At 40.0% G+C, this 25,373-nt stretch overlaps 1 protein-coding gene across 2 annotated transcripts in view; it reads right to left on the bottom strand.

Moving 5' to 3' along the window:
- The window catches only part of NSMAF (neutral sphingomyelinase activation associated factor), a 59,598-nt gene that overhangs the window by 16,293 nt on the left and 17,932 nt on the right, over window positions 1-25,373 (bottom strand). For both annotated transcript variants that reach the window (XM_054985250.1, XM_054985249.1), the window contains exons 2-19: window positions 18,011-18,100; window positions 17,829-17,907; window positions 17,670-17,734; window positions 17,553-17,589; window positions 12,679-12,729; window positions 11,950-12,021; window positions 11,358-11,405; window positions 11,216-11,268; window positions 9,837-9,966; window positions 8,365-8,436; window positions 6,933-7,041; window positions 4,952-5,128; window positions 4,326-4,405; window positions 3,843-3,933; window positions 3,692-3,755; window positions 3,530-3,581; window positions 1,867-1,987; window positions 1,113-1,244 (exon numbers count right to left, since the gene is read on the bottom strand). In XM_054985250.1, coding sequence (XP_054841225.1) covers window positions 1,113-1,244; window positions 1,867-1,987; window positions 3,530-3,581; window positions 3,692-3,755; window positions 3,843-3,933; window positions 4,326-4,405; window positions 4,952-5,128; window positions 6,933-7,041; window positions 8,365-8,436; window positions 9,837-9,966; window positions 11,216-11,268; window positions 11,358-11,405; window positions 11,950-12,021; window positions 12,679-12,729; window positions 17,553-17,589; window positions 17,670-17,734; window positions 17,829-17,907; window positions 18,011-18,100 — 1,523 coding nt within the window. The remainder of the gene's footprint in view (window positions 1-1,112; window positions 1,245-1,866; window positions 1,988-3,529; window positions 3,582-3,691; window positions 3,756-3,842; window positions 3,934-4,325; window positions 4,406-4,951; window positions 5,129-6,932; window positions 7,042-8,364; window positions 8,437-9,836; window positions 9,967-11,215; window positions 11,269-11,357; window positions 11,406-11,949; window positions 12,022-12,678; window positions 12,730-17,552; window positions 17,590-17,669; window positions 17,735-17,828; window positions 17,908-18,010; window positions 18,101-25,373) is intronic.

Below are 25,373 nucleotides of genomic sequence, written 5' to 3' on the forward strand. Positions count from 1 at the left end.
GAGAGCCCTCCCCCTTTGAGGCAACCTGGTACCTACTTTACTTTCATTTGGGCACCAGGCTAAAACACACCTTTTAACCCAAGCTTTCCATTAGGGGTTTTATCTTAACATTTTTAATGGTCTAGTCTAGGTCTGTTTTATGGGTAGGTTTTTTTTTTACTACTTACATCTGTTTTTTTAAAATGGCTTGTGTTTTATACTATTGTTTTTATTTTAACTGTAATCCACTTTGAGCAGGACTCTAAAAGAGGTAGCGTAGAAATATTCTAAATTAACATTCAACATTTACAATTCCTTTTCTTGACATTTCAACTTTGCAATGATCTCTTTCTGTTCCTTCTACAGCAGACCTTTCATATACCTAGATGTCTTAATAGAGATGGAGGTAACACATCTGAAGATTACTCTGCCTTTTTATTGCAGTTTTCCCAAATCATCAAACATTGCCCCAACATCCTGTACATCTCCAATATCAATCCCAAATATTCCTGTAAATCTTACAAATTTTAATAGGAGCAACATACATAGTACATATAGAAAAAAATCATCCTTATTAACAAGAACTGCTCCTCCCTATCTGAATTTCCCTTAACAGAAAACTAATTTTAATTTGTGGAGAACTAGGATAATGCAGAGGTTATAGATTGTGGGAGTCAGACTGAGAAGACTTGGTTCCAACCTGCCTCCCCAAACTGTCCCCTTGACTCAATCTACTCTCTCAAGTTTAACTGATAGAGGTTTACTGCCAGGAATGTGTTCTTAGGACTGCAGCCTTAGTCATGTGTTTAAATCTTCAACTGACTTCAGTGAGACTTTAAAGTGTGATACTGTGTGCCCATAATTATTAATAATTAAAAAAGAGCAACTAGTGGTGGAAAGTGCCATCAAGTCATAACTGACTTATGGTGACCCCTGCTGGGGTTTCAAAGCAAGAGACTAACAGGTAGTTTGCCATCCTTTTACTAACCAAGGCCAACCCTGCTTAGCTTCCAAGATCTGATGACCTTACTACCACATAAAACACTGTGCACTCAAAAACGGACATGCCTTTATAATGGCCACAGAACATAAATTGGATTTTGCTATCAATGCTTTAAAATTTTTGAGTTTACCATTATGGGCTGCAACAGCTTCATCTCCCTTCTGCTTGTAGCCAAACACTAAGTCAATCCATTCGTGTAGATGTTCTGACACATACTGGCTTTCTAAAGCATCTCGGCTCTTCTGAAGGAAGTCATCAACATCTGAGATGAAGGATACCAGAGTTCGTTTCTTGAGAGAATAAATCTCCATTGCCCTCTCCCACTTTAACTTGCTGAGGGAGTCCACTAGAAACTTTGCATTAATTAGTATCTCAGCAGTCCAGATAACAATGTTCATAGTATGTCAGTTTTTACTTACCTATTCTTTTTGCCAATACAATCTTTTTATTGTCGTAAAAACAGATTTTTTTTTTACAGTGTTTTAATGTTATATTATTGTCGGGGGAAGAAAATGGCTGCTAAAGGAAAACAGGGCAGGGAAACTGGTCCTGATGTGGGCGGGACCAGGAAAAGCCGGACTTTCCCACCCATGTGGATTCTACCCCAGCTTTGCTACAATCTCTCTCAAAACATTGCAACAAGGTAGGTTTAGAAAACATAGTATGAAAGACTGGGGAAACCCAGGAGATACACAGAAACACCACCGAAATGTGTGGAAAAACCCTTCTTCCCAATAGCACGGCTGAACAACCTGTCTGACTTGTGACTATTATAGAAAACATTATTTGAAAGAAGGGGAACAAGAAGGTAAACATACAAGACACTGAAAAGATTGAAGTCCAAGTTCTGCTACAGATTCCAACTCATCTAGAATTCCATTTACCTGATGCCCATGGGGGAAGTTCTACATTTTCAACCATCTTTCCTCCTTGTGTCCTGCCGAGGTCCAGATTCAGATTATTTACAAGGAAACTGGAATCATTTTCATAAAATTCAGGAATTAGCTGGAGAAAATAATTCAAAGAGTGTGGGAAATAGTGTAGCCAGATCAAGGGCTGATGAGAGGAGGGAGACGCTTATGAAATATACCATTCAGTGCTACCGTCCCCCTTTTGCTGCCATTTGTGCACTAGCTGTTCACTATCTTTCTAGTAGAAGACAGACAAGGAAGCCTATAGAGTGGCTGTGGGTCAGGAAGGAGGATACGCTCCCTTCAGGGATTCAATCACACTGAAGCTTGTTCTGCCATGCAGAGACAAGAAAACAAGTAATGATATTACAGGCAGCCAGAGGCCTTCTTGGCCCCCAGAGTCACAGCAGCTTCTTAAAGATGCTGACATAAGGAACTAGGAAAGTATTATGCTGTAAGTATTTATCAACATTTATCAATTCCAAAGCTACCATCAAGCATTCGCTGTTACATGGTTACATAATAGAACAGTTACGTATCTCAAACTGTGCATGCTTTCTAACATGACTAGAAGAGTTACAGCAGTTGTACAATAGGAAATAAAATTTCAGTTTTGGGTAAGAGTATATAGGCTTGTAAGTAAATGTCATTTATTTCAAGTGAAAGAATTTGGTGCTAAGGTATATTTTGAGTTGAAACCAACTGTAAGAAAATCTATAGGCTCAGATCTAACCATGTTTTTTGCTGCAGAGCACTTCTGCCAAGAAATAAGGTGTGAAGGATTTCACCAATTCCCCACACTGTTCTGTGTGTGTGTGTGTGTGTGTGTGTGTGTGTGTGTGTGTGTGTGTGTGTGTGTGTGTGTGTGAACTAATTCCTTACACTGTTCCTGGGTGGGGGGGGGTCAACTAATCTTCAGTGGTACAAAAGGCTGTAGCAGGATAGAGGGAGGCAGGAACATACAATTCCATGAGCAAGAAACACAACAGATGTGATTCTAGTCAGGATTTAAACTAAGTTTACTCATTCATTAAGAATCCAACATACAGTTTACAAAAGTGATGCCATATCATCGTTTCCGTTTCTTGCTCTGCTTAACTGTCTGGACCGGGGGGACTGGGAATAGAGAACCATACAATATGGAGTACAGTGAGAAATCATAGAATGTAAAAACCATAATTAAGTTTTGCCATATGTTGCAGTAGAAAACTGAAAACAAACACGCCATTTTGGGAAGCACTGCTGTATCACTAGGAATGTGAAATTCTGCCCTCAGAGGATAGTGAACACTCCTAGGATGTATTCCAGAAATAGCTGGGCATAATTGGACCTATCTGCTGTATTTGCACTGCACTTCTAGAAAGGTATTCTGGAATCAATTTTAGATTCTTTATACTTGGACCTAGTGCTGAACCTACTGAAATCCAGCAGATTTCAAAAATCCTGAAGGCTCTCATAACTGCAGAATACCAGTGCAAGAGATTTGCAATGTCAGAGAAACCTTATGGGTAATTCTGGATCACTGCCAAGTTCTTCCACACTTCTTTAGCATAAATCTGCTTCTAAATTCTGCAGAAGGCAATAAAAAATAAATGAAGCCTATCAGTATAGACTGAAATGCAAGCGTACAATTTACCTCTTTGAAGTCTGTTGCTCCATCCAAGCAGTTCTTCCAGGTTTCTGCAATGCTGGGGAAAACAAAACAAAACAAAAGCAAATAAAGCAGTATTTAATTTTCAATGAGATCCTGTAGTACCCAGCAAAATAAGTGAAACTAGTACTGCTAATCAAAACAAACCTGTTGAACATTCTGTCAGGATGATCAAACTTTCCATTTTGTAAGCAAAGCATATATTCTGGTGCTGTGGAAGCAAGAGAGGTCAGGTGTCACGCACAATTAATCAAGAACCATTATTATACACTGAAGAGAACCTTTGTGGGTGTCTTACCAACTCTGACAAGATAAAACAGAACATAACCCGGTGAAGAGTAATGGCTGCCATACATAAACTTTGGCTCTGGCATTTCCTGATAGCGCTCCTGCCAGTATAAAAAGGAGAGAGAGAAAAAGCTGCTCAATGCTAATATTCTTCCATATGCAACCTGGATACAATTTATAAAGGTCATTACTCCTCTGACCCAGTGATGGTTTAAAATATGAACTATGGTCATTACAGAGGATATTTCCAAAATTTGCTCCACTGCAGTAATAAATTGCATGGCATTTGCACAGCAAGTAAAAAGAACTGTTTAGCTTCTTTAGTAAGACAATGGGCTCTATTTATTGCCCAGTTCAAACAACGTGTTATATCCAATCTGCAAGCACAACTTTCTGGCCTCCCTCTTTTGGCTATATTGCCATGCTCCCTTCCTCAAAAAAATTTCTTCTTAAAAATATATTGCATTATATAAAAGTTCCTTTGGCTACGTACCAATAATCGTTCCAGTCTCTCTTTATTTAGCGCACCTACTGGCTTACTAAGGTCTCGAAAAGTTTCAGGCTTCATCAAATCTACAGAAAAGTAGTATTTAAAATTTTTTAAACAAAGCTTTTTATATATTACAATAATACCAAAAATGCAATAATAGCATATAGAATATTCCTGTTCCCATCATGTATGATACAAGAACGATCATGACAATCTGAGGCAATTATCATACTTTCCCCATTGACTCACAGCTAGTAATCCGTAAGCCATCTTCTAGCCTCATCTAGACCCACAAGTATTTTTTTAAAAAATCATAAAACCACCCCCAGAGTATAGTAAATACATGCTTTTGTCTATCTAGCAGATAAGCAGTTAGTGGTTGACTCCCACTCTTTTGTTATTTGCAGATCTACACTGAACAGGCGCTTTATGTAAATGATGTGGATGTACTGAGTATTGACCTCAGGAAGCAGTTAAGCACTAGTTCCACCTAGACATACAAGCTGGAGGCAATTAATAGTTGTTGGGTAACACGGAGCCTCTGCCACCGCACCCTACTATGTTCATTTTGAATTAAGAAAGGAGGAATCAGACAGCACATTGTGATATTTTTCTGCTAAAGTTCTTACCCAGTTCTGAACTAGAGTAATCTCCTATGATCCAAGGAAATACAGGATACTGGGAGAGGTCATTGCAACTCCGATCAGCCAGATTGTTGAGATGGAGAAGGTACTGGTAGTTTGAAATATGCCCTCGCTGCCACTGTAACATGTAAGTCTCTGCAGTATGTTCTGCAACATGATTCTCTGAGAGGAGACAAGTACAAAAGAAGCAGAGAAGAGATATTAAAATCAAAAAGAGTCCAGTAGCACCTTTAAGACTAACCAATTCTATGACCAAGAGATATTAAGGCACTCTTTTAAGAAAGCAGTAAAAGCCTAGACTGACGTAACATACTGTTACTGTTATCTTTTGTGCGAAGAATGAAAATAAAATTAGACAAGATAAACAAGTGGCCCAGCACAAAATTCTCTTTACCTCAGAGAGAGGGATTCAAACAGGTCTTGCCCCATTACTAGCCACAATCTTTGTATAGCTCTTGTGACAAGAGGTGGAAAGAAGAGGATAATCCTGCCACCTGGTGGCTTTCATTCTAATAGAAAAGGAAACTAAGACTACTTTTATTTTAAGAGTAAGGCAAGTAGCAAGTTTTAATAGCAGTGCCAGAAAACAGCAAGACTTAGGGAGGTAGGAAGGGATGTTGCTGCAGCCGTTTCTTGAGTGACAAGATTTGGCCACAATTATTCAGGATCTCATCATGTCTAGATTTGACTATTGCAATCCCTCCTATGTTGGGACTCTTCAAGTCAGGAACAGGCCCAAGTGTTTTCTGGACATCAGAAGCGCACAAAAGGAGGTGGGGTGGCTTTGGCAGAGGGAGACATGATCTCTTTCTAGTGGTTCCTTTCCTATGAAATCCTCCATGAAATCCTATGAAATCAGACTTTCTGTCTGATCTACTAACCTTCAGGCAGAATGTTAACATATATTTATTTACCCAGGCATTTATTTGTTTTCTCTATCCCTACCCTCTTCCCCAGTAATATAACTTAAAACTCTGTTTTACTGTTTAGCCTTTAGTATTCCTTCTTTTCAAGTGCCATCAATTGTTTTTATCCCCAAGAATATAAGTTTTAAGATCTAATTTTATTTTGTTGCTTTCTGCTTGACAATCTGTAGGGGAGCAGTGGCATATAAATGGTCCCGCTATATGGATGCCTGACCTACTACCTCACCTAGTTTGGGAGCTCCACAAGAGTGCTGAATGCCTCAACACAACACTTCCTGCTCAAGTGAGATGGGATGGTGGCAGGAAGACTGCCATAGCACAGCAGAGAATAGGGAAAGCAATGCTACTGGTGGTATTGCTGGGGAAGTGGTATCGCTGGGGAAGTGGTTTTGCCATTTGAATTTTTGTGAGATCCAAGGAACTGTCAAGAATTTGAGACAGTGAAAACTTTGTCTATTGTGACAGGTTTCAATGGGAGCAAGGGTCAAGCCCTGCCACTTTGCAAACAAGTCAGTTAAGGCAAGGAGGAGGAAAATCTTCCATAACCTCTTCACCACTACCGAGGCCAACACGGGAAAGGATGGAAGGCACTTACAGAAGCCTCAGAGAACCATCCATCCCTAAGACAGGCAAGAAAGATATGAAGACACATAACTGCCAGAAAAAGAAGGAAGCAACAAGAGAACTCCTCAACATTAATAAAGTACAGTGAGAGTCAGAACACAGAACTCACAGCGCATATCTGGATTGGCACTCAGACTTAGCCATTTCTAAACACTGAATTTCTTTCTTACAATGACCCTAGATACTGTAGCTCTATGAAGGTTCAGAGAACTTTCTGCAGAAGCTCTCTCCACAACAAAAAAACTCCCATATCCACTTAAGCAGTTAGGCTAAGCTGCACTGAAACAGACTTTCACAATGGCACTAGACATTACTTCCAGAATAATACCTTTCCATTCAATTATAAATCTCTAAAAAAGCAAGAAACAGTTTGTCATACACATCCCACGATTATTTAAAAATGCAGTTATTTATACCTAAATACGTTGCCACGTAGAAATAGACATCATCTCGATTTTGAGTGTTGTAGAACTTCAAATAGATGTCTGAACAAAGATCATTCTCTGTGCAAAATACTTCCAGACCCTTGGAAATTAAAGAGGGATAAACTGATAGGTAATAAAGTTCAGTGGCAGAATAGCAATGCAATGTTCCTTGGGCATGAACATCCAATGCACTTTGCTGCTCTCATAATTGATTTGGTAACACGATGCAGCAAAAGCTTTGTTAGCTGACATTCATCAAGACTGAGGAGTGCTGGTTAATCAAATGGACCGGATGCTCAATTTTATTGTTCTGTCCTGCCCCTTACCCAGAGGAACCTGCAGTGAGCAAACCCCATCCTACTGGTAATGCTATGCGCAGTGCTCCCATGCTTGGTAAAACACTTTCCCTGAGCCATTCAGCAATCTTTGAAGAGCCAGTGTAGGGCTAGAGTAGCAGAGAAGGATCTGGGTGATCCAGGTTTGATTCCTTGCCTAACCTACTTCACAGGGTTGTTGGGAGGGGAAAAATGGAAGAGAGGAGAATGATGTAAGACATTTCAGCTTCCAATGGGGGGGAAAGTGGTGGTGGGGGGTAAAAGTGAAGTAAAATAAGCATACAAGCAGGCCAGCTGTGCAGGAGTCCTCCAGTGGAGCTGCACCCCGACAGCTTGAAGATTGCCGAGGAAGAAATGAGGCACCCAAGGAGAATGTCAGCTGGCAGCACTGGCTGTCAGAAGTCCAGCAAGGGCTGAAGAGGCATGAGTGGGGCACCTGTGCACCCAAAAATGCAGAAGTATGGTGGGTGGGGCAGGGGGATCTTGCCCACTGGGTGATGCCAGCTAACAGAGAGTTCTGGATAATCAAGTACCAGGTGACAAAGATTTTACTATACTAGCACTTCATCACACCAAGTAAGGTTATTTTAATCTATTTGCCTGTACCATGAAGCTGTCTCTTTCAAAATAAGCATTTCTCCAGATTGGTTTTAATTTTTTTCACAAATACACATTAATGTTTTAACACAACAATAGACCACAATTTCAAAATAGCTCTTTGAAAATTAGTGGTCCAGCTTTGCCAGCAGCTGCTGTACTCTACCAACGTCACTTATCACTTTGCGCCACTAAGGAGTCATTGCTGACAGATTAATCTGCAACGTCTGTGACAGTTCAATAAATAATTTTGGAAAGCAAGAAGGAACATATCCACAAACATGACGTAACTTCTGTTGATCAGGAATGGGGACAATTCTGCAGATTCTCCTTCCCACTGTAGACCCTGACTCCAGTGGACTCTTGATACCTTTCTTTGTAGTATTTTGGATCTGGCCCCTGAGCAATTTCATCTGGCAATCTTCAAGCAGAGAAGTATGCATAACACACATTTGGGGATCAAGGAACAAACATAAACCTCAGGAACTTACCAACGGCAACAGGCCATGTCTTCTTTTATAGATGCGCCGGACACTATGCAGCATCACTTGAACTACAGGCTTCTGTAAAACAACAAGACATGTTCAAAAATACAGAAAAACTGTAAGACAATAATCTGGATTATTAGTTTGAATTTTGATGCTTTTAGGTTCTGAAATTTTATGCTTCTGGATTTTACTGTCTGATTTTAAATCATTTTAAACTTTAATGGTTTTATGATTTTGTCTTTTTATGTGTGAGCTAGGCAGTGGTTTCCTCACAGTGCCTCGCTGTGATGTGGGGGGGGGCAGCAAGTGGGATAGAGGTTACTGCACTACTCGAAATACTTATGCAAGCCCTGTTAACGTTTTAATCAATAAAATTAATATATAAATACACACCACCAATACTATCATTTCCTCACATGAACTATATGCAAAAGCTGTAACTTCCCCCTAGGATTCCATTGATATGGGGTCTCAAAATTTATATGTATAACCTCCCTCCGCCCCCACAACTGTTAAATTTTTTAAATCACATTATACTAGGTCTACAAGACTAGCATTAGCTAACTACTAGCAGCCACACTGTTGAAAGTAGTTGAGAGTAATTAAAGAAAGAAAATCCGCAAGCAGGAGCAGGCTGCTGATACCCCTGGAGGCTTATAGAATCCTGGAGAATTCAGATTATTAAATCTTTAATTCCTATCCAAATTCTTGCAGCCCCCAGCTTGTATCTTAGAAATGCTGACAAGAATTAAAGAATATAGTTTAGATTATATAGTTTAATATATATATTAAAGAATACATTATAAAAAGCTACATGTATGTGCTGTTTAGCAGGCTTAAGGTGGGTACAAAAATGAAGGATGCTTTAATACAAATCAGATTTACTACAATAAAATCAAATTTACTGCAATAAAACTATCTTGCTAACGTTTTTATATATAAAAAGACACCAATTTCACCAGCTCACGTAAGTGTCAGGGCACTTCCATAGTAGACGAGAAAGCTAGATTTTGATACAGCACTAGCCTTGCGCTGTTCTAGATATTTAATGTAAATGTCACCTTTCTGCCTTGTAGACATAAGATGACAAATGATATAAAACCCATAAAATACAATCATTTAAAGTGCTATTAAACAGTCCCATTCACATTTCAGGCAAAATCATCATCAAGATGCTTCAAATTATTTCACTTCACTCCCTTCCAGAATAAAAATCTTTGACTGTTCTCAAAAGTCATTTTACAATATACAGGTCTGAATTACAGTGTATAGTATTCTTCCTACAAAGAAGCAGAATGAAAAGTTTACCAACTTCCACAGAACATATGCTAGAGATCCACTAAGATTGCCTTTTATCCTTTTTTGAGTGGTTCAAAAGAAGCAGATAAAAATAGGCCTTTGAAACATAAGCAAATTACTGTCTAAACTGTCCCCAACATATGTGGGGTAGAGAATTAGAGTAGCAGGTTACTTACAGGGTAGCCATTAAGAGGCTGGAAATACAAGTTGGCGTCAGTGATGCATACATGCCCTGGATTAGTTACCAGTGGAGTGACCATTTCAGCTTTACATTCCATATGCAATGTTTCAGAAACATTCTGAAATCTACAAAAAGCAACAAATACCAAGTTACTTTACACTGTACATGATTCTGTAAAAAAGTTAGCTACCTTGTTCACCTGTGCCTAAAGAGCAAGTAACAGGGCCTTCCAGCACACCTTTAATTATACTTGGAAAACCAAAGTTTTACTCAATCTTCTATTTTCTATTGTCACTAAATGAAATTTATTCCACAACAACTGGCCTGCAACTGAATTGTTAGCTGCTTAGGACACAGCAACACAAACTTCCATTAACTTCTAAATGGCACCTTTGCAAAGCAAGAGTCAAAACAAATTAGAACAAGGTGAGCAATTCCTTAAAATGTTAAGGAGAAAAGCATACAGTTTGTTATTCCTGAAGAATGAATTGTCCTGCTAAGAGTCTCTCTACACAAGAAGACACTGAGGGCATGTTCACCAAATGCCAGGAGACACAATGTTAGCTGGGAAGCGTAATTTTAAAAGGCAGAGCCAATGGAGGTCACTCCAGAGGGTACTGATTCTCTCACAGCCCTCCGCCTCCAGCATGCCAGACTGTCTCCTCTTCTGGAGCCTTTGCTCTGCTGCCCTTGCTGCTTAAAACTGAATAACTGAGCCTCAGCAAGGCAAAGGCTCTGGAGGGGGAGACAGTCCAGCATGCCAGAGGCAGCAGAGGGCTGTGACAGAATCTGTCCCCTCCAGAGTGATCTCTGTCAGCTCTATCATTTAAAACTACACTTCCTGGATAACATTGCATCTCCTGACACATGAAGAACCGATTTCCCCGGTAAATGAAATGACTCAAATTCAGCAGCATGTAATTTATTTTTTCAAAAACAAAGAAAAAAAGAAACAGAAAAGACAACAGAAAAATATTTGAGTGTAATGGACTAGGGAAGCATTAAGAAGAAAAGGCTATGGGCTAGATCAAGTGGAGCTCCACTCATGGAATAGATTTTTCAACATCTCATTTCCTGCCACAAACCTCTGTGCTCTCCAAAAAGTGGCTCCTGGTGATCACTTCCTGAACTGCATGGCATGCAATCTGAGGTATTTTGTCTGGAAAGCAGTATCAGCAAACTTTGTTCCTCTGTTGCATGAGCTAAACACCCTTTCAGGTGTAGAAGAGGGACTCTGGATCCAACACAACAAGTATGATCTTAATTCTGAATACATTTTTGCCTTCTACTTTAAGCATCGTCCGACATTTTATTTTATTTAATAGCAGGAGTTTTTTTCTAAAGCAAATACCTGTTAGAGTAAGGGACACATACCTGTTCTTGTCAAATGTTGCCCTGGCCAAACGCGATTGCAATATAGCAGTTATCTAAATATGAAAAACAATGCAGCACTTTATATTAATACAGCCCAACCATCACAAGAAATTAATCATTAATATTGTATTAATATATTTACCATAGCAGCCTGGTCTCCCATCTTGTCCAGTTGAGAAGCTCTATACAACTATTTAAAAACAAAAGCGGGAAACTTCTTAAGTTTGGAAGGTACTATATCTAAAGGTCTGGTAGTCCACAGGGTAGACCAGATAACCAACAGGCCATGCATCACCTCTCCCTACACTCCCCCCCCCCAGTCACTGGGCTGCCCCTTGTATGATTTACAGTGCAGTGCAATAGAGATTTACTCCAGCCTAAAGCCCCTTGTAATCAACAGGATTAGAGTGGAGTACCTCTGCAGGGGATTGCACAGGCCAGCAATTCACAGTACATATCCTATGCAATATTTTGTACAATCAGCTCTTGCATATTTTCTATTTTCATAGGGCTTGCAAAGAAAGCTCATTTCAAGGGTTATAATGCATTTGAATAATGCCCATTTTACAAAGATCTTTTCTACAAGAAAAAGGACATCAGCTAACCGCAGAACTATTTGCATTCTGAACAGGAAGCTGTTTAAATGTTTTATGAAGAGATTTTAATCTCTTCACGGTAAATGACAAAATTATGTGCTACATTCATTGATAATACTCTCAAAAGCACATTCAGACCTGGTGAAGGGTATGTATAACATCTTCAACCTTCCCAGGAACATCCATTTCAAACACATATTCAGCTTTACCCTAAGAGAGAGAGAAGGAAAAAAGCCATTTTATTATTATTTGCCACCAGGGAGTCAAGTTATTTAAATTGGAGTGCAGCTTTGGATCAGTAGCATTTGTTAATGCTGCAGTTCAGACACTAACATTAAAAAGTGGCTTGGTAAGAAGTTCAGCCTTTAGAGCAGCTTTGAAGATTCCAAAATAATAACAATGCACACACATTTTTGTGTTTCTAATGTGATGGTTCAGAGAAGTTACACATACAAAGAAACATGAACACCCAATTCTCATGCAGCACAACTTGACTGGATGCATGAAAAGCAGGTCTGAAATCCATTCCTGCCCCTGCAGACCACTACAAGTCAACATGAAATCTTTTATTGCCACATCACTTTCTTCTACTTGTTTATCACAACTGTGATATTTGGCAAATCAAATATTTTTCCTGATCACTTTTACAAAGGCTTCCCATATGGTTCTGAAGTTTTAAATAGGTGTTACACATTTTTTCATAAATGTGTTTGTCATAAACGTATTTCTATCCAATGCCATTTATGAGTCTTCTCTGCCAATCAATCTTCCTCCTTTAATTCAGTTCCACATAAATATTCTTTCAGGAATGAGAAAATAGGTCTCATGAAAGTTAGATAAGTCAAGATAGGAAGGCGGAATACTTACTCTTTCTGTTTTAAAGGGTGCAACAATATTTTGCTCTTTAGTGAGAAAAGCCTAGGAAGGGAGGAACAATTATTCAGAATATTCTTTGTAATAGCTTTTTGCATTTTGGTTTTGTTGGGTGGTATACAGGAGGGAATATTGTGGGAAAGGACATGTAGAAAAATGAACAGAAGAGAAAAAATTAAACTACATACTATATACCTAAAGCACTTCGAATATGCAAAGAAAGAGCTTTGAAATCTACTATACTTTCTCCAGAAACACCTCATAAGGTAGGTCCCTATGACTGATCTGGTATGCTGTAGTTGAGTAAGAGAGGCAGATATTACTCCAAACAAACCTCAAGTGTTGATGGAACTCCCATATAAGTGGATTTCCCCAATTAGCTACGATGGAACTGCAGGAGCTCTAAGCACCCATCCAATTCCCCAAACATACTGAGCCAGTCAGTGCAGGATAGCGGTTGGGAGTGTTGGACCAGGAAAACCTGGATTCAAATCCCCATCATGAAGCTCACCAGGTGACTGTGAGCCAGTCACACACTCAAACCTGCCTACTTCAGAGGGTTGCTGAGAGGATAATACAGAGCATGGGAGAACTATGTACAGTATCTTGAGCTTCATGGGAAAAAAGAACAGCATATAAATATGATAAGGAGTCCCCAGATCAGGCTATAACTTGCCATGATGCTAATCCAAGCACAATATGTACCCTGTCCTTCAAATTTTGGAGCCCAGAACCAAATGCAGAGGATCGTCCCATTTTGCCTCTCACTACAACTCTGCAAGAAGTTTAGTTTGAAAAACGGTAACCAAGCCAAATTCTCAGGCACGAAGTTTACAAACAAGTTTAGGTCTAGCTCCAAAACCTCTGTATTGACACACTGCCTCTAATTTATTAACCTTCACTAGTACATAACCTGGTAAATCACTAAAAAATTATAAGAAGGCAAGCAGTGGAGGCTGCTGCTGTGATGCAGCCCAGGCAGCTCCTACCAGCCCTGCATGACCATGGGAACTAATAGCCTGGAAAGGGCCAGCTGGCCAATCAGAACTGGGTGGCTGGGCAGGGGGGCATGCCTGGGCGGCTGGACCTGGGAAGCCTAGTCTTCCCTCAGGTCCACCCTGAATGCTCTTAAGGCGTAGCTGCCAAGGACCCATGTTTCGTCATGCAGCCGGCAATCCCACCCAGACTGACCTTGTTTCTCTGTAATTGTGAGGCTTTGTTCACTTAATCATGCATGGCTTGTCTTCAGGCATTTTGTGATCTGTCAACTGCTCATCACAACTTTTGGTGGTGATTTGGCATTGGGCAATGGTCCATCTGGGGTAAACACCACCTCTGTGCTGTTTCCCCATTGCAGAGGATCCCTTTATTTGATCTTGGGGGTGACGCAGGGCAGTGACAAGACCAGCTCAGGGGCTTGTCTGAGCATACTCGCTCCCTGGTGACAGGAGAACCATGCATAGGTGTATGCCCAGGTGTGTTCCAGCTTACTTTCATCCCATAGTGCCCTCTCAGCTGGCAGTCTGAGCAGGTTATCAGCTGGCAGGTGGGTCAGCCAAATGGAGACCTGACTCCCATGCACTGCCAAGGCTCTAGTAAGCTGTAAGCAATAAAGTTCTGGCCTTTTTATCTCCAATCATGGTTTCTGTGCTTTCTGTTCTCTGCCTGAGCCCTCTTCTCTCAAGCTGACAATGCAAAGATTTCTCAGTAGGATAAGCCCTACTATCCATGGATCAAATAATTATACAAAACCCTTCAACAAAAAAGGAAAGCGTACCAGAACTTAAGCAAGTTAGGTAACCAGTAATATTAGTTTCATTCTAAAGAAAACATCATAACGGAAAATGCTGCTCCTGAGTAGAGATGGGCATGAAACAAGAAAAAAAACGAAACAAGAGTTTCATGTTTCGTCACATTCCACAAATCACAAAACACAAACTTCCATGAAATTGTCCCATTTCGCAATACGATTAGTTAGTTTCGTGATTCATCAGAACCCAGAGCACTGAAGCCCCCTTCATACCCAAAGATGCCAAACTCGCAGGGAGACTTCAGCAGGCTCTCTTTCCATCCACCCTCCCAGTTTGGCCAAGATTGCAAAACACTGATTGGAACCCACAAAGCTGGGCCCCAGAGCCAGGCAATGGCCCTGAGACTGGGCTTGAGGGGAAGGCCTGAAAACAACCACACAGACACCTGCCCAGGCGGGAGAGGTGCACAAAATAAAACCAAAGGAAACAACAAAAATGTGAGCCCTCAAAAGAGCAGAGAAAGAATTAAGAAAAAACAAAGACAAGCAAAGAAAAAATAAGAGAGGCCTCAGTCAAGGTAGGCCCCAGAGCCAAACAAAGCCCTGCGGTAGGGTGGGGTAGAGGAAAAAAGGCACCCTCACCCAAAGACCTTCCCAGCAAGGACAAGTGAGGAAAATAAGAAAGAGGCTTTTCAGTCTCTTTTGAAGCAGCAGCAAATCCAGCCAAAAGCTCCCAACTCCACTCTCTCTCACTCCAAATCTCAGCAACAGATCCTCCCTCTCTCTGTCTACTGGAATTAAAAGCACGAGGCAGAGAGAGGTGCCTTATATAACAAACGCTCACATACAGCAGAACAGGAGGTCTGTGGTTGGCAGACAGACCTGCCTAACAGGGTTTGGAGGGATGAGATTAGTGTTCCCATGGCTACAGAAGGTCCATCCCCTCAGTTGCCATGGGGATTAACCCTCCTGCTCCTCACTGTATATGGCAGAATGGAAGCTCTCCAGTTGGCAAGGAGCGCTGCCTATCAAGTCTATGTGGGCTAAGATTGGGGTTTCCAATGGCAACAAAAGGTCTGCAGATATTCCGGGCCTATGTTGCCTAGGGAATCAATAGATCGGCGCCAGCCTGTCTGGCATCACAAATTGTTCATGAATCAAACAAATTGCACCAAAAAGTTGTGAATTTTGTGAACGCCCCACAAAACGCATTTCACAAAACACGAATTGGTACGATTCGTCACAAAATTTGATTCATATTTTGATTTGTGCCCATCTACTCCTGAGAAATATTTATGAAGACAGTGAAGATCAATCATTGTTCTGTCACAGCAGTGCATAATGCCACATAATTGTTTAAGCAGAGTAAATTGCTCTTCTTTGAACTGATTAATAATGCAACACACATTGGTATCAGCAACAAATTGCCAATTTCAAAGTAAAACAAAGTTTATTGTGCATTAAATGTTCAAGAACAATTACGAAAAGAAAACAATCGTATTGTGTTAATTTCTATCCTGAAATAGCAACTGCATTGGCTAGAAGGGTAATCAAGATGTACCAGTTCCCCATTAATTCTTCAGTTTAATTTATCCTTTCTCGAATCTCCTGCAATAAGTTCTGTGTGGCCAAATTCATCAACAAACATTTGACATTTTCAGTACTGCATATCAGAAATCTCTAAATATTGATAAATAAATTAGGGACTAAATAATTTTTTTATAAGTCTTCTACTGCAGGAATCCCATTTCTTTCTCGTGTCCAATTTAACCCAAACTTTGGTTGCCCCATCTTGATCACTCAAGACATCAGCCTGGATTCTTACCTTATCCAGATTTTGGTCACAACATATTATAAATTATTCTGTTTACTGTTCAGACACTACTGCTTTAAGCAATTTTAAAAATATTTCATATGACATGTCTCTACTGTTCCTCTCTATTTTTCTCTTTTACACTGTTTAGACTACTCCTACTAGCTCTCCCTTGCTTAATTTTATATTCCATTTCTTCACGGACCTTTTATTTTGCTTGCTGCTCTGCTTCCCCCCCACCCCACCCCCACCCGAACAAACCATTTTTTTTAAATGGAGAGAAGATAAATGTTTCCACAACACTAGTATTTGTGTGTGTGTGTGTGTGTATTTTATTAAAGCAGATGAGAATGACTAGAACAGCATTTTCTGGCCCTGTATTTATTTCTGCACAAAATTATGCAGGGCCCCACCAATATCCTCCTGTGCTGTACAGCTGCTAGGGCTGGAATGGTGCCCTCTGCTCCCTCTCTGCTAGAGAGTGAACCTGAATTAGTGTTGCCTTGTCTTTAACCTTTCTTTCTGTGAGGTTTTTTTTTTTTTAAACCACTTGAACACACTCGGTATAATTTTCAAAAGCTAATGATGCAAATTAAATAACCAAATGAGAAGGAAAAACCATAACTGAGCAGGAATGGCACATTCATTGTCCCACGTTAAGAGATAATGGCATATAATGTTATTCCCTCTTATTAAAGCTAAACTAATTGCACAATTCATGTCAAACTAGATTTCTATTTTACAGTCTTTGTGTTTAATACTATTAAAAGACTTCTATTTCTAGTTCACAAATTCTAAATGTGCCAGTTTACTTGTTATTCTATGGCATATGTTTTTCAAACACATCTCAACACTACCATAAGAAATCTCTAACAAGAGGTTATTTCTTTAGGGTTAAATTCCTCAACAAAACAAATCTGATTATTAGTTTCTCTAGGGCAACAAGGTCAAACATTGCCACTGGTCTGTTTTCCATAGTGTTGAATTAAGATGGTGGGCAGTGATGCAACATTCAAAATTACTTTCCTGTAAATGAGTTTACAATGAGAGACTTGAGTTAAAAATGAGATTTGGTTGAATAAGATTGGGAGGGGGGAGGGATTTGGAGCCTTTGCTGGCAATTGTGTGAACTGTGTGTATAAGAAGCTCTGCAAGAAAGACCTGCAGTGAGAGGAGGAACTGGGCAAGATCACCTTTTCTCCCTCTTGTACCAGTGGAAAAGCTGGTACGATCTAAGACACTGGGCCCATGCATAAGGCCTTTTCATTATTTGCAAACCAAGAGGCTGGCTTGTGCGCATCTTACCTGATTTGATATAATAGAAATTGTTCCAGGGGTTCCCCTAAAAGGAAAATTTGAAAATAAATTATTGCACTAATAAAAATAAAGGCAAAGCACTTAGTCGTTGTCAAGATCACATACCCTGTAAAGGGGTTTCTTTCACTGTCTTCGGGTGCTTCTATTTTAATACAGTCTCTCAAAGGAATCTGTATGAAATTACAGAAATAAAAAATGTTTTCTTCCCCCCCCCAAAAAACAAAAAGGCTATTGTATTATGGTATTTGTCACTAAATTACTTACCTTAATAATGGGCTGGCTTACTTCATCAGGTTCAAATATCATAGATTTTGAGCAGATTTTCAATGATCCCCTGACTTTCCTTAGATTTCAGGGAAACAAAAAGATCATTGTAGGATTTTAAATAGAGGCAATATCATATCTAAGTTCAGAGTAATCTCACTTTTAAGGATGTCCTGGTATACCTTCTATCTTTGCCATTTTTCTTCAGAACATGATTAGCAGTATGCTGTTCAAAGTAGTATTCTTCAAGGTTAAGGAGCAGCAACGAAAACCTAAAACAACAGAAGCACTTTTAAAGGGATGTGGTGAATCCTGTCATGTGACTACTACACAAAAACCCATCACAGAATTACTTTACGTTTTACCCAAATCCTTTGAGATTACTTGCTTTAGCCACTAAAGATGGATATCGAGACCTTTGCACATTTTAATACCATTTTCCCCCCATAGGTCACGATGGAAATTCACGTACTAGCATATTCAGCACCAGGGCATTGCATTGATCATGTTGTAAGGAAGTAAAGATTTCAGTAACTACAGATGTAACAATGCTACACGTGAGACATGCAGCAACTCTCACTGCCAGGCACAGATACATGACCTGGTCACCAGAGGGCTGGTGGTCCACAGATTAGATTTATCACCATAACGAATTTGTAAAGCCTTGGCAGTCCTACCCCATTTTTATCCTGACACCATAAAAGGTTCCTTTTTGAGTAAAATTCTGCTCAAATAAAAATGTTTTCAAATAAAAGCACAGCAATGCTATTCTACATGTTATTGTTATATCTGGTTTAGAATTTTAATGTACTAGCGACATCCAAGGGCACGTGCTCCATAACTGTGAAGGCCTTTCTGTTTGCTAGCCTCAGGTCTGACCACCCAAGAGGAATCACAAAGTGCACTTCAGGCTTGTAGAACACTGTCTGGAGAATTCAGCAATCACAAAAATATAGAAGTCTACTGACTCTGGATAAGAGTTGCACAACACCACCTGCCACATACATGACATTTCTGTCATTACCCTTGATAGATTACGTGTTAAAATATCTCAACTCACTTCTTCAAAATAGCCAGTTCAATCCAGGAGGACTGGCTGTACTGAATATCAAATTATATTATCAAGCAGTGGCGTTGGTTTGGATAACAGATTGGATTATGAATTCAAGCAACAGACATATTAAACAGCAGATGCTAATGGAAACCTATTCTTAAACAAGATGGAACTCACATTGTAAGGTACGGTCTGCTTAAAATATGGTTTCAATGCAGAAATAGACTGAGCCCACCAATTTCCCCATTGATGTCACCAATTAACGCCTACTATGAGGTAGCAGTTATGAACAAAAAAGGAAACATAAAAACCTGGCAAGAAATCCAGGCCCATGGCAAAAACATTCCTTGGCTGACTTATCACCAAATAGTATCAAGATTAAAGGATCAAATTCTCAAGATGAGTTATTAATATCTGGAGACTTGTCGATCTACTGGAGAAGATTTACAAAATATTACTACAACACCATACAGACACAGAACAAGCAAAACTTGTATGATAAAATAGATGCAAAATTTGGGGGAAACTATTTCGATGGACTTATGGGAAAACTTATGGACTAAAGGCAGAAAATTTACAAACTGAGAGAAAATTGGTATAAAATGTTTTTAGATGGCACATTACTCCCAAGGATATTGCAAGGATTAGTAAGGGTTACAGTGGACATTGCTGGAAGTGTCAGAATATGGATGCAACATTTTGATTTTACCTTATGTGATGGACTTGTAAGGAATCACGAAATACTGGATAAAAATACATGAAGAGATGCAAAAGATCCTCAAACTCAGATTTGAATTAAATCCAAAAAGTATGCTCTTAAATATTTTACCAACTAATCTGAGAAAAGAACAAGGAGATCTCTTCCATTATATGGTGACAGCAGCAAGAGTATTATTTGCAGGAAAATGGAAGAACAATGCTTGTCCTGGTCTCCCAGAGTGGAGAGATAAGGTTCATGATGTCCGGGGTTGAGCACCCCAAGCATCCTGGACTTGCCCCAGCCCCCCTACCTGAAAGCTGATGGGATGCCAATGGCAGGCGCAGGAATCCCCTGGGAGGGGGTGCAGCTCCAGCCAGCAGAAAGGGAATGGGAAAGGGAGCCAGAGGGAGAGACCAGCCAGGGGCACACCGCTCAACCCCACCCCAAAGGGCAACAGGCACCCACACCTGTCCAGAGTGCCAACAAGGGGGTAGAGGTACTGGAAGCCCCTGCCCAAGCCCTAGGGGAGAAAGAAACAACCCAGCCATAGGAAGGTGGAGCAGCTCCCAAGCCCCAGAGGATCGGAAGGAACAGGCGGAAGCCAGCCAGCCCCACCCTCCAGTAGGAGACGAAGGGTCCTAACAGGAGGACAGCCAGGAGGGGGCCAGGGCAGAGGGAGAAAGTACAAGAAATAGGGGCTGCCAGCCCTCAGGCAGCCAGACTGCTACCTTACTGACAGGACAGCAGAAGCAGTAAAGGGCCATGCCCCAAGCTGCAAACAGGGAGGAAGGGAGTAATAGAGACCAGCTGAGGCTGCTGGAAACTCAGAACGAAGGAAGCTTGGCAGCTAGCCAAGAAAGCACAGCTGTAGCTGTCCAATACAGCCAAACTAGCTACTCCAGGTGTAACTGCTTGAGGCAGCCCAGGCCAATGCTGGAAGGCAAAAGAGGGGTGTGGCCTGGCAGGTGGAGCCTGGGATGAGGGGCAGGATATAAGGAAAGTCCACCCACAGGGTGTGGTGGGTTGTGTAGGAGTGGAGAGAAGTGCAAGAAGGAAAGTTGATGAAGGAGGAGATGGAGGAGAGTAAAAGTGGTGATGGGGTCAGGTTGAGCAGGCCAGCGAGTGGACTGAGAGGGAGCCAGGGTGAGGTATACCGCTCCTCCTTCCACAGAGCAGGGTCCTGCAGTATTCCTGACACCCCCTGCAGTCGGAGCCAGGCACGCCGGTGCCCCACCCCACCCAGTGGCATCCACGGCAAGCCCTGACACATGAATATGCTTCAATGGCCAAACTGACTACTTACTTACAAAATTGGTCGATAACCGACTTCTAGAAAAAATGGAAGGATTTCTTTGATTATTTAGGATAAACTAATTGATAGAGTAGCTTAGAAGGAGGGGAGGAAGAAGAGAGAAGGAGAAATGTTATCTATCTAGGTTCAGGGAAGCCAAATAGGTAATTAGTTTATTATCTTAAAGAAACTTAAATGTACTGCTTGTTTTATTCCCAAGACTTTTATATCTGTACTGTTTATATACTTATTGGTTGTATATGATTGTATAACTTTCAAACTTTCAATTTATTGTCTAATTTAGAATCTGCATAACTTTTATACTATGCACTTTACTCTATTTTCTTACTGTACTCTATTTTCTTTTCTTTAAATAATTTTTTTTAATTATTAAAAAAATAGCCAGTTCAAATAGGTGTACAGGCATAATATTACAAACTAAGATGCACTAAAATAAGCACCCTGACCTTTATAGCCCAGGACAGCCTTATCTCATCGCATCTCAGAAGCTAAAAAGGGTCGGCATTGGTTAGCAATTGGATGGGAGACCACCAACTAAGACCAGGGTTGCAGAGGCAGGCAATGGCAAACTACCTCTGTTCGTCTCTTGCCATGAAAACCTTACCAGGGGTTGCCATAAGCGAACTGTGACTTGAAGGCAGGATTTCATTTTTCAAAATACATAGTAGTGTTGTGCGGAGTACTTTCGAGTGTCTTTTATGAATCTACTGCCAATCAGTTATTTTTAGTATTTGGAAAATTAAGGCAGCAACATTTTCTTGGGAACAAGTTCTACTGAATTCAGATTTATTTCCAAGTAAACATGCATAGGCCTAAACTGCAAGTTCAGCTTTGAATCAGAGATACGTTTTTCACAAGAAGCTTGATTAATAGGGTCAGTGTTCAGAACAGTGACGGGGAATTTTTTTTTTTTAATGCCAGTGTCATATGGTGTCACTTCTAGGGAAAACCAAAGACAAAAAGCAATGTGATGTCACTTTCACATTAGGAATTGCCAGAAACTCACACAAACACATCTCCCTTGCCCTCTCAGCTTCTGCTGGTTGTCAGGCACAGCCTGCATATCCCATTGATTAAAAATAAAAATTGGGGGATCCAGGGGGCGTCGTGCGAAGATGGCAGACGTCTAAAACCTCGCTCTGCACCCTAACTGCCTACCGCGGCTTTTTGCAAGCGCCTATACAGCGGTAAGCTTCTAAAAATTATGGGAAAATCAGGAGGAGGAAAAAACAAGCCCACAGATCAAAGCGGCCCTTCCCTAAAATCCTTTTTAGAGCAGATAGAAGCTAAACAAGCCCCGGTAGGAAATCGACAAGGGCCAGCTAAAATGGAGGCTGCCAAGCCAGCAAAAGACCCTGATGAAGCTCAGGCTCTAGAGGGAGAAATAACTACTGCCCTGGAACGGCTTGAAAATAAAATAGTTACAAGGCTTGAAAATGCAATTAAAAACCAGACTTGTGAACTTAAAGAGTCAATTGATCGGGCTGCACAGACTGCCGAAAATGCTAAGCAACTAGCTATAGACAACCAAAAAGAAATCCATGATCTACATGCAATAAATGAACAGCTTCATGAAAAAATCTTAGATTCTGATAATAAGCTAAGATCTAATAATATAAAAATCAGAGGTTTTGATGAACATGAAGAACGCAATACAGATCTCTCTATATTTATAGCAGAATGGCTTAGAAAAGAACTAAGACTGGAGGATGGTATAACCCCCCTAATATCTCATGCCTACAGAGTGGGGTCACTAATCAATACAAGATCAAGACAACAGCAAAGAGATATAATAATAAACCTCCCTGACTACAGATCAAAAGAAAAGATCATGAAGGAAGCTAGAGTGAGAGGATATTTCTCCTATCAAAATAAAAAAAAAATATATATTTCAAGATCTCTCTGCAGAAACACTAGCGAAAAGGAGGGAATTAAAGCCGATCATTAACAAACTGAATGAGGCTGAAATGAGATACCGCTGGGCTTCATCAACAAGAATTCTGGTACATTGGCAAGGGAAGACATACCAAGCTCAGGATATGGAAACTGGCACCAAACTACTTAAAGATCTACAACTAGACTGGCAAACCACCTCTCCAAGCAAAACTGCTGTTTACAATGCAAGAGCTTCACTGAACAACTGGAGCAAAATACCAGTAAAAAAAGATGATAGAGGTCCACAAAAGGAGTCACCATGAACAAACCAAAGAAGAGTTGCAGAAGGTGGCAAGACTTTCTTTTTTCTGCCGGAATACTACTTTTTCCCACAAAAGAAAAAGAAGCGAGAAGTTTCCTTATAAACAATCAACGTTTCTTAAATTTCACTCAAAAAATTACTTACTTTCTCTCCTGTTTCGCTGTATGGTGTCTGATTTAGCTTAAAATGCAGCCGGGTAAGGTGGGAGGGGGTGGACGGAAGTGAGGCCTAGTTGGCTCTCTAATTTAGTTTAAACCCCGGATACTGGGTTGAAAGACCAAAACCCAGTTTCAGTGCACATGATGCTGGATATATTGTTAGCAATCCCTTTCCTACTAGGGAAGGTTTCCGGTGGTTTCCTCCTTGAAAGTACTAAGGAGGTTAGGGTTCTTATACCTTGTTCTTTTTTCCCTTTCTTTTTTCTTTTTCTTTCTTTTTTTTTTTTAAAAATCTCTCTTCTTTCTATTTCTTTTCTCTTCCTTCTCTCTAAGAATTTTCTCTTCTCAAATCTCTTCACATCTCCCAGCTACTCTCCATTGAGGTTTTCTCCTCATTTTATATTCTTGCAAATTGCAATTAATACATAATAGTTGACCGGTTCTTGTTATAGTTGGGGTAAAACCTTGAAATTCAAAAGATTGTTTGCACCTTGCAGTCATATAAACCCTGTTTTATTGACTTCTTTTTATTTCACAGGAAATGGAGTTTAAAGTTCTTTCTCTAAACTGTCGGGGTCTGAATAATGTTATTAAATGCAAAAGGGTCCAGGCTACACTGCTGAAACAGCGTCCAGATTTTTTGTTACTCCAAGAAACACATCTTTCAGCAAAGGTGAAACAGGTATTCAAATCTAGCTGGTGGAACCACCAATACCTAGCTCATGGTAACTCCAAATCCAGAGGGGTGGCAATTCTTATTTCGAAGAATGTTAGATCTGAAGATATAGTAGTAGAAAAGGACCAGAAAGGTAGATACCTATTCCTTAAGGGTAATTTCGACACAAAGAAACTGACACTTGCGTCAATATATGCTCCCAATTCTAATCAGATTTCATTTTTAAAAGAGACCTTTTTCAAACTTAAAGTGTTTCAGGAGGGGGACATTTTATTAGGGGGGACCTAAACTTAATAGCTGACCCTAAACTAGACCATTCAAAACAAAACAAAAAAAGAAAATCCAAATCTACTTCACTTGGGCTAAATTCATCTAAAAATAGTCATCTTGCTAATATCCTAAAACAATTAGATCTAGTTGATGTGTGGAGAAATCAACATCCTACTGAAAGGGACTATACTTATTTCTCCCCCAGATTTGAAACATATACTAGGATTGATTACCTGCTGGCATCTCCAAATCTACTACAATATATCTCAAATTCAAAGATAGGCCCAATGAGGTGGTCTGACCACTCATGGGTAGAATGCGCATTAAAGCCCTCAGAACAAAAAACCAAAACACCAAATTGGAGTCTTAACAAATTTCTTTTATTTGATGCTGCAGCTCAAAAAGACATATTAGAAGAAATACAAAACTACTTTAAACAAAACTTAAATTGTGGTGTTCCAATTGAAATAATCTGGGATGCAATGAAGGCTGTGGTTCGGGGCAAGTGTATTGCAATTGCTTCAGCCTACAAGAAAAAGAAAGAAAAAACTAAATTGGACTTAATGGAGAAAATATCTTACTTGGAAAAGGCCCATAAAAAAACATGTAATAAGAACATCTATAAAAAACTTTTAAATGAAAGGAAAAAATTGGAAGCCCTAGAAACCACAACTATTCAGAAAAATCTAATCTTTCTAAAACAAAAATATTGGCAAAATAATCCCAAAAAACTGAAATTACTCTCTTGGAAAGTGGGGGGAAAAAGAGCCACAAGACTAATAAATCAAATAAGAGATGAGGATGGTCAAATTCAAGTAAAATCAGAATTTATTCTTGCAGTCTTCCAAAATTTTTGTAAAAATCTATATAAGTCAGACACTCCAAATTTAGAAACTGTCAATAACTACTTGGGAAAAGCAGGGCTGCTTAATAAGATTACAACAGCTCATAAACAAATGGTTGATCAGCAAATCTCAATTACAGAAACTCAAGAGGTGATTAAAAATTTGAAAAATAATAAGTCCCCTGGTAACGATGGATTTCCTGCTGAATATTATAAAAAATTTTCACAACAGTTGGCCCCTCATCTTACTAGTGTTTGTAATGCAATATTAGAATTTGGTGTAATGCCTCCCTCCTGGACTGAATCACAAATGGTGGTTCTCTTAAAACCAGGA

The sequence above is a fragment of the Eublepharis macularius genome, chromosome 7 (assembly GCF_028583425.1).
Source record: "Eublepharis macularius isolate TG4126 chromosome 7, MPM_Emac_v1.0, whole genome shotgun sequence".
NCBI lineage: Eukaryota > Metazoa > Chordata > Lepidosauria > Squamata > Eublepharidae > Eublepharis > Eublepharis macularius.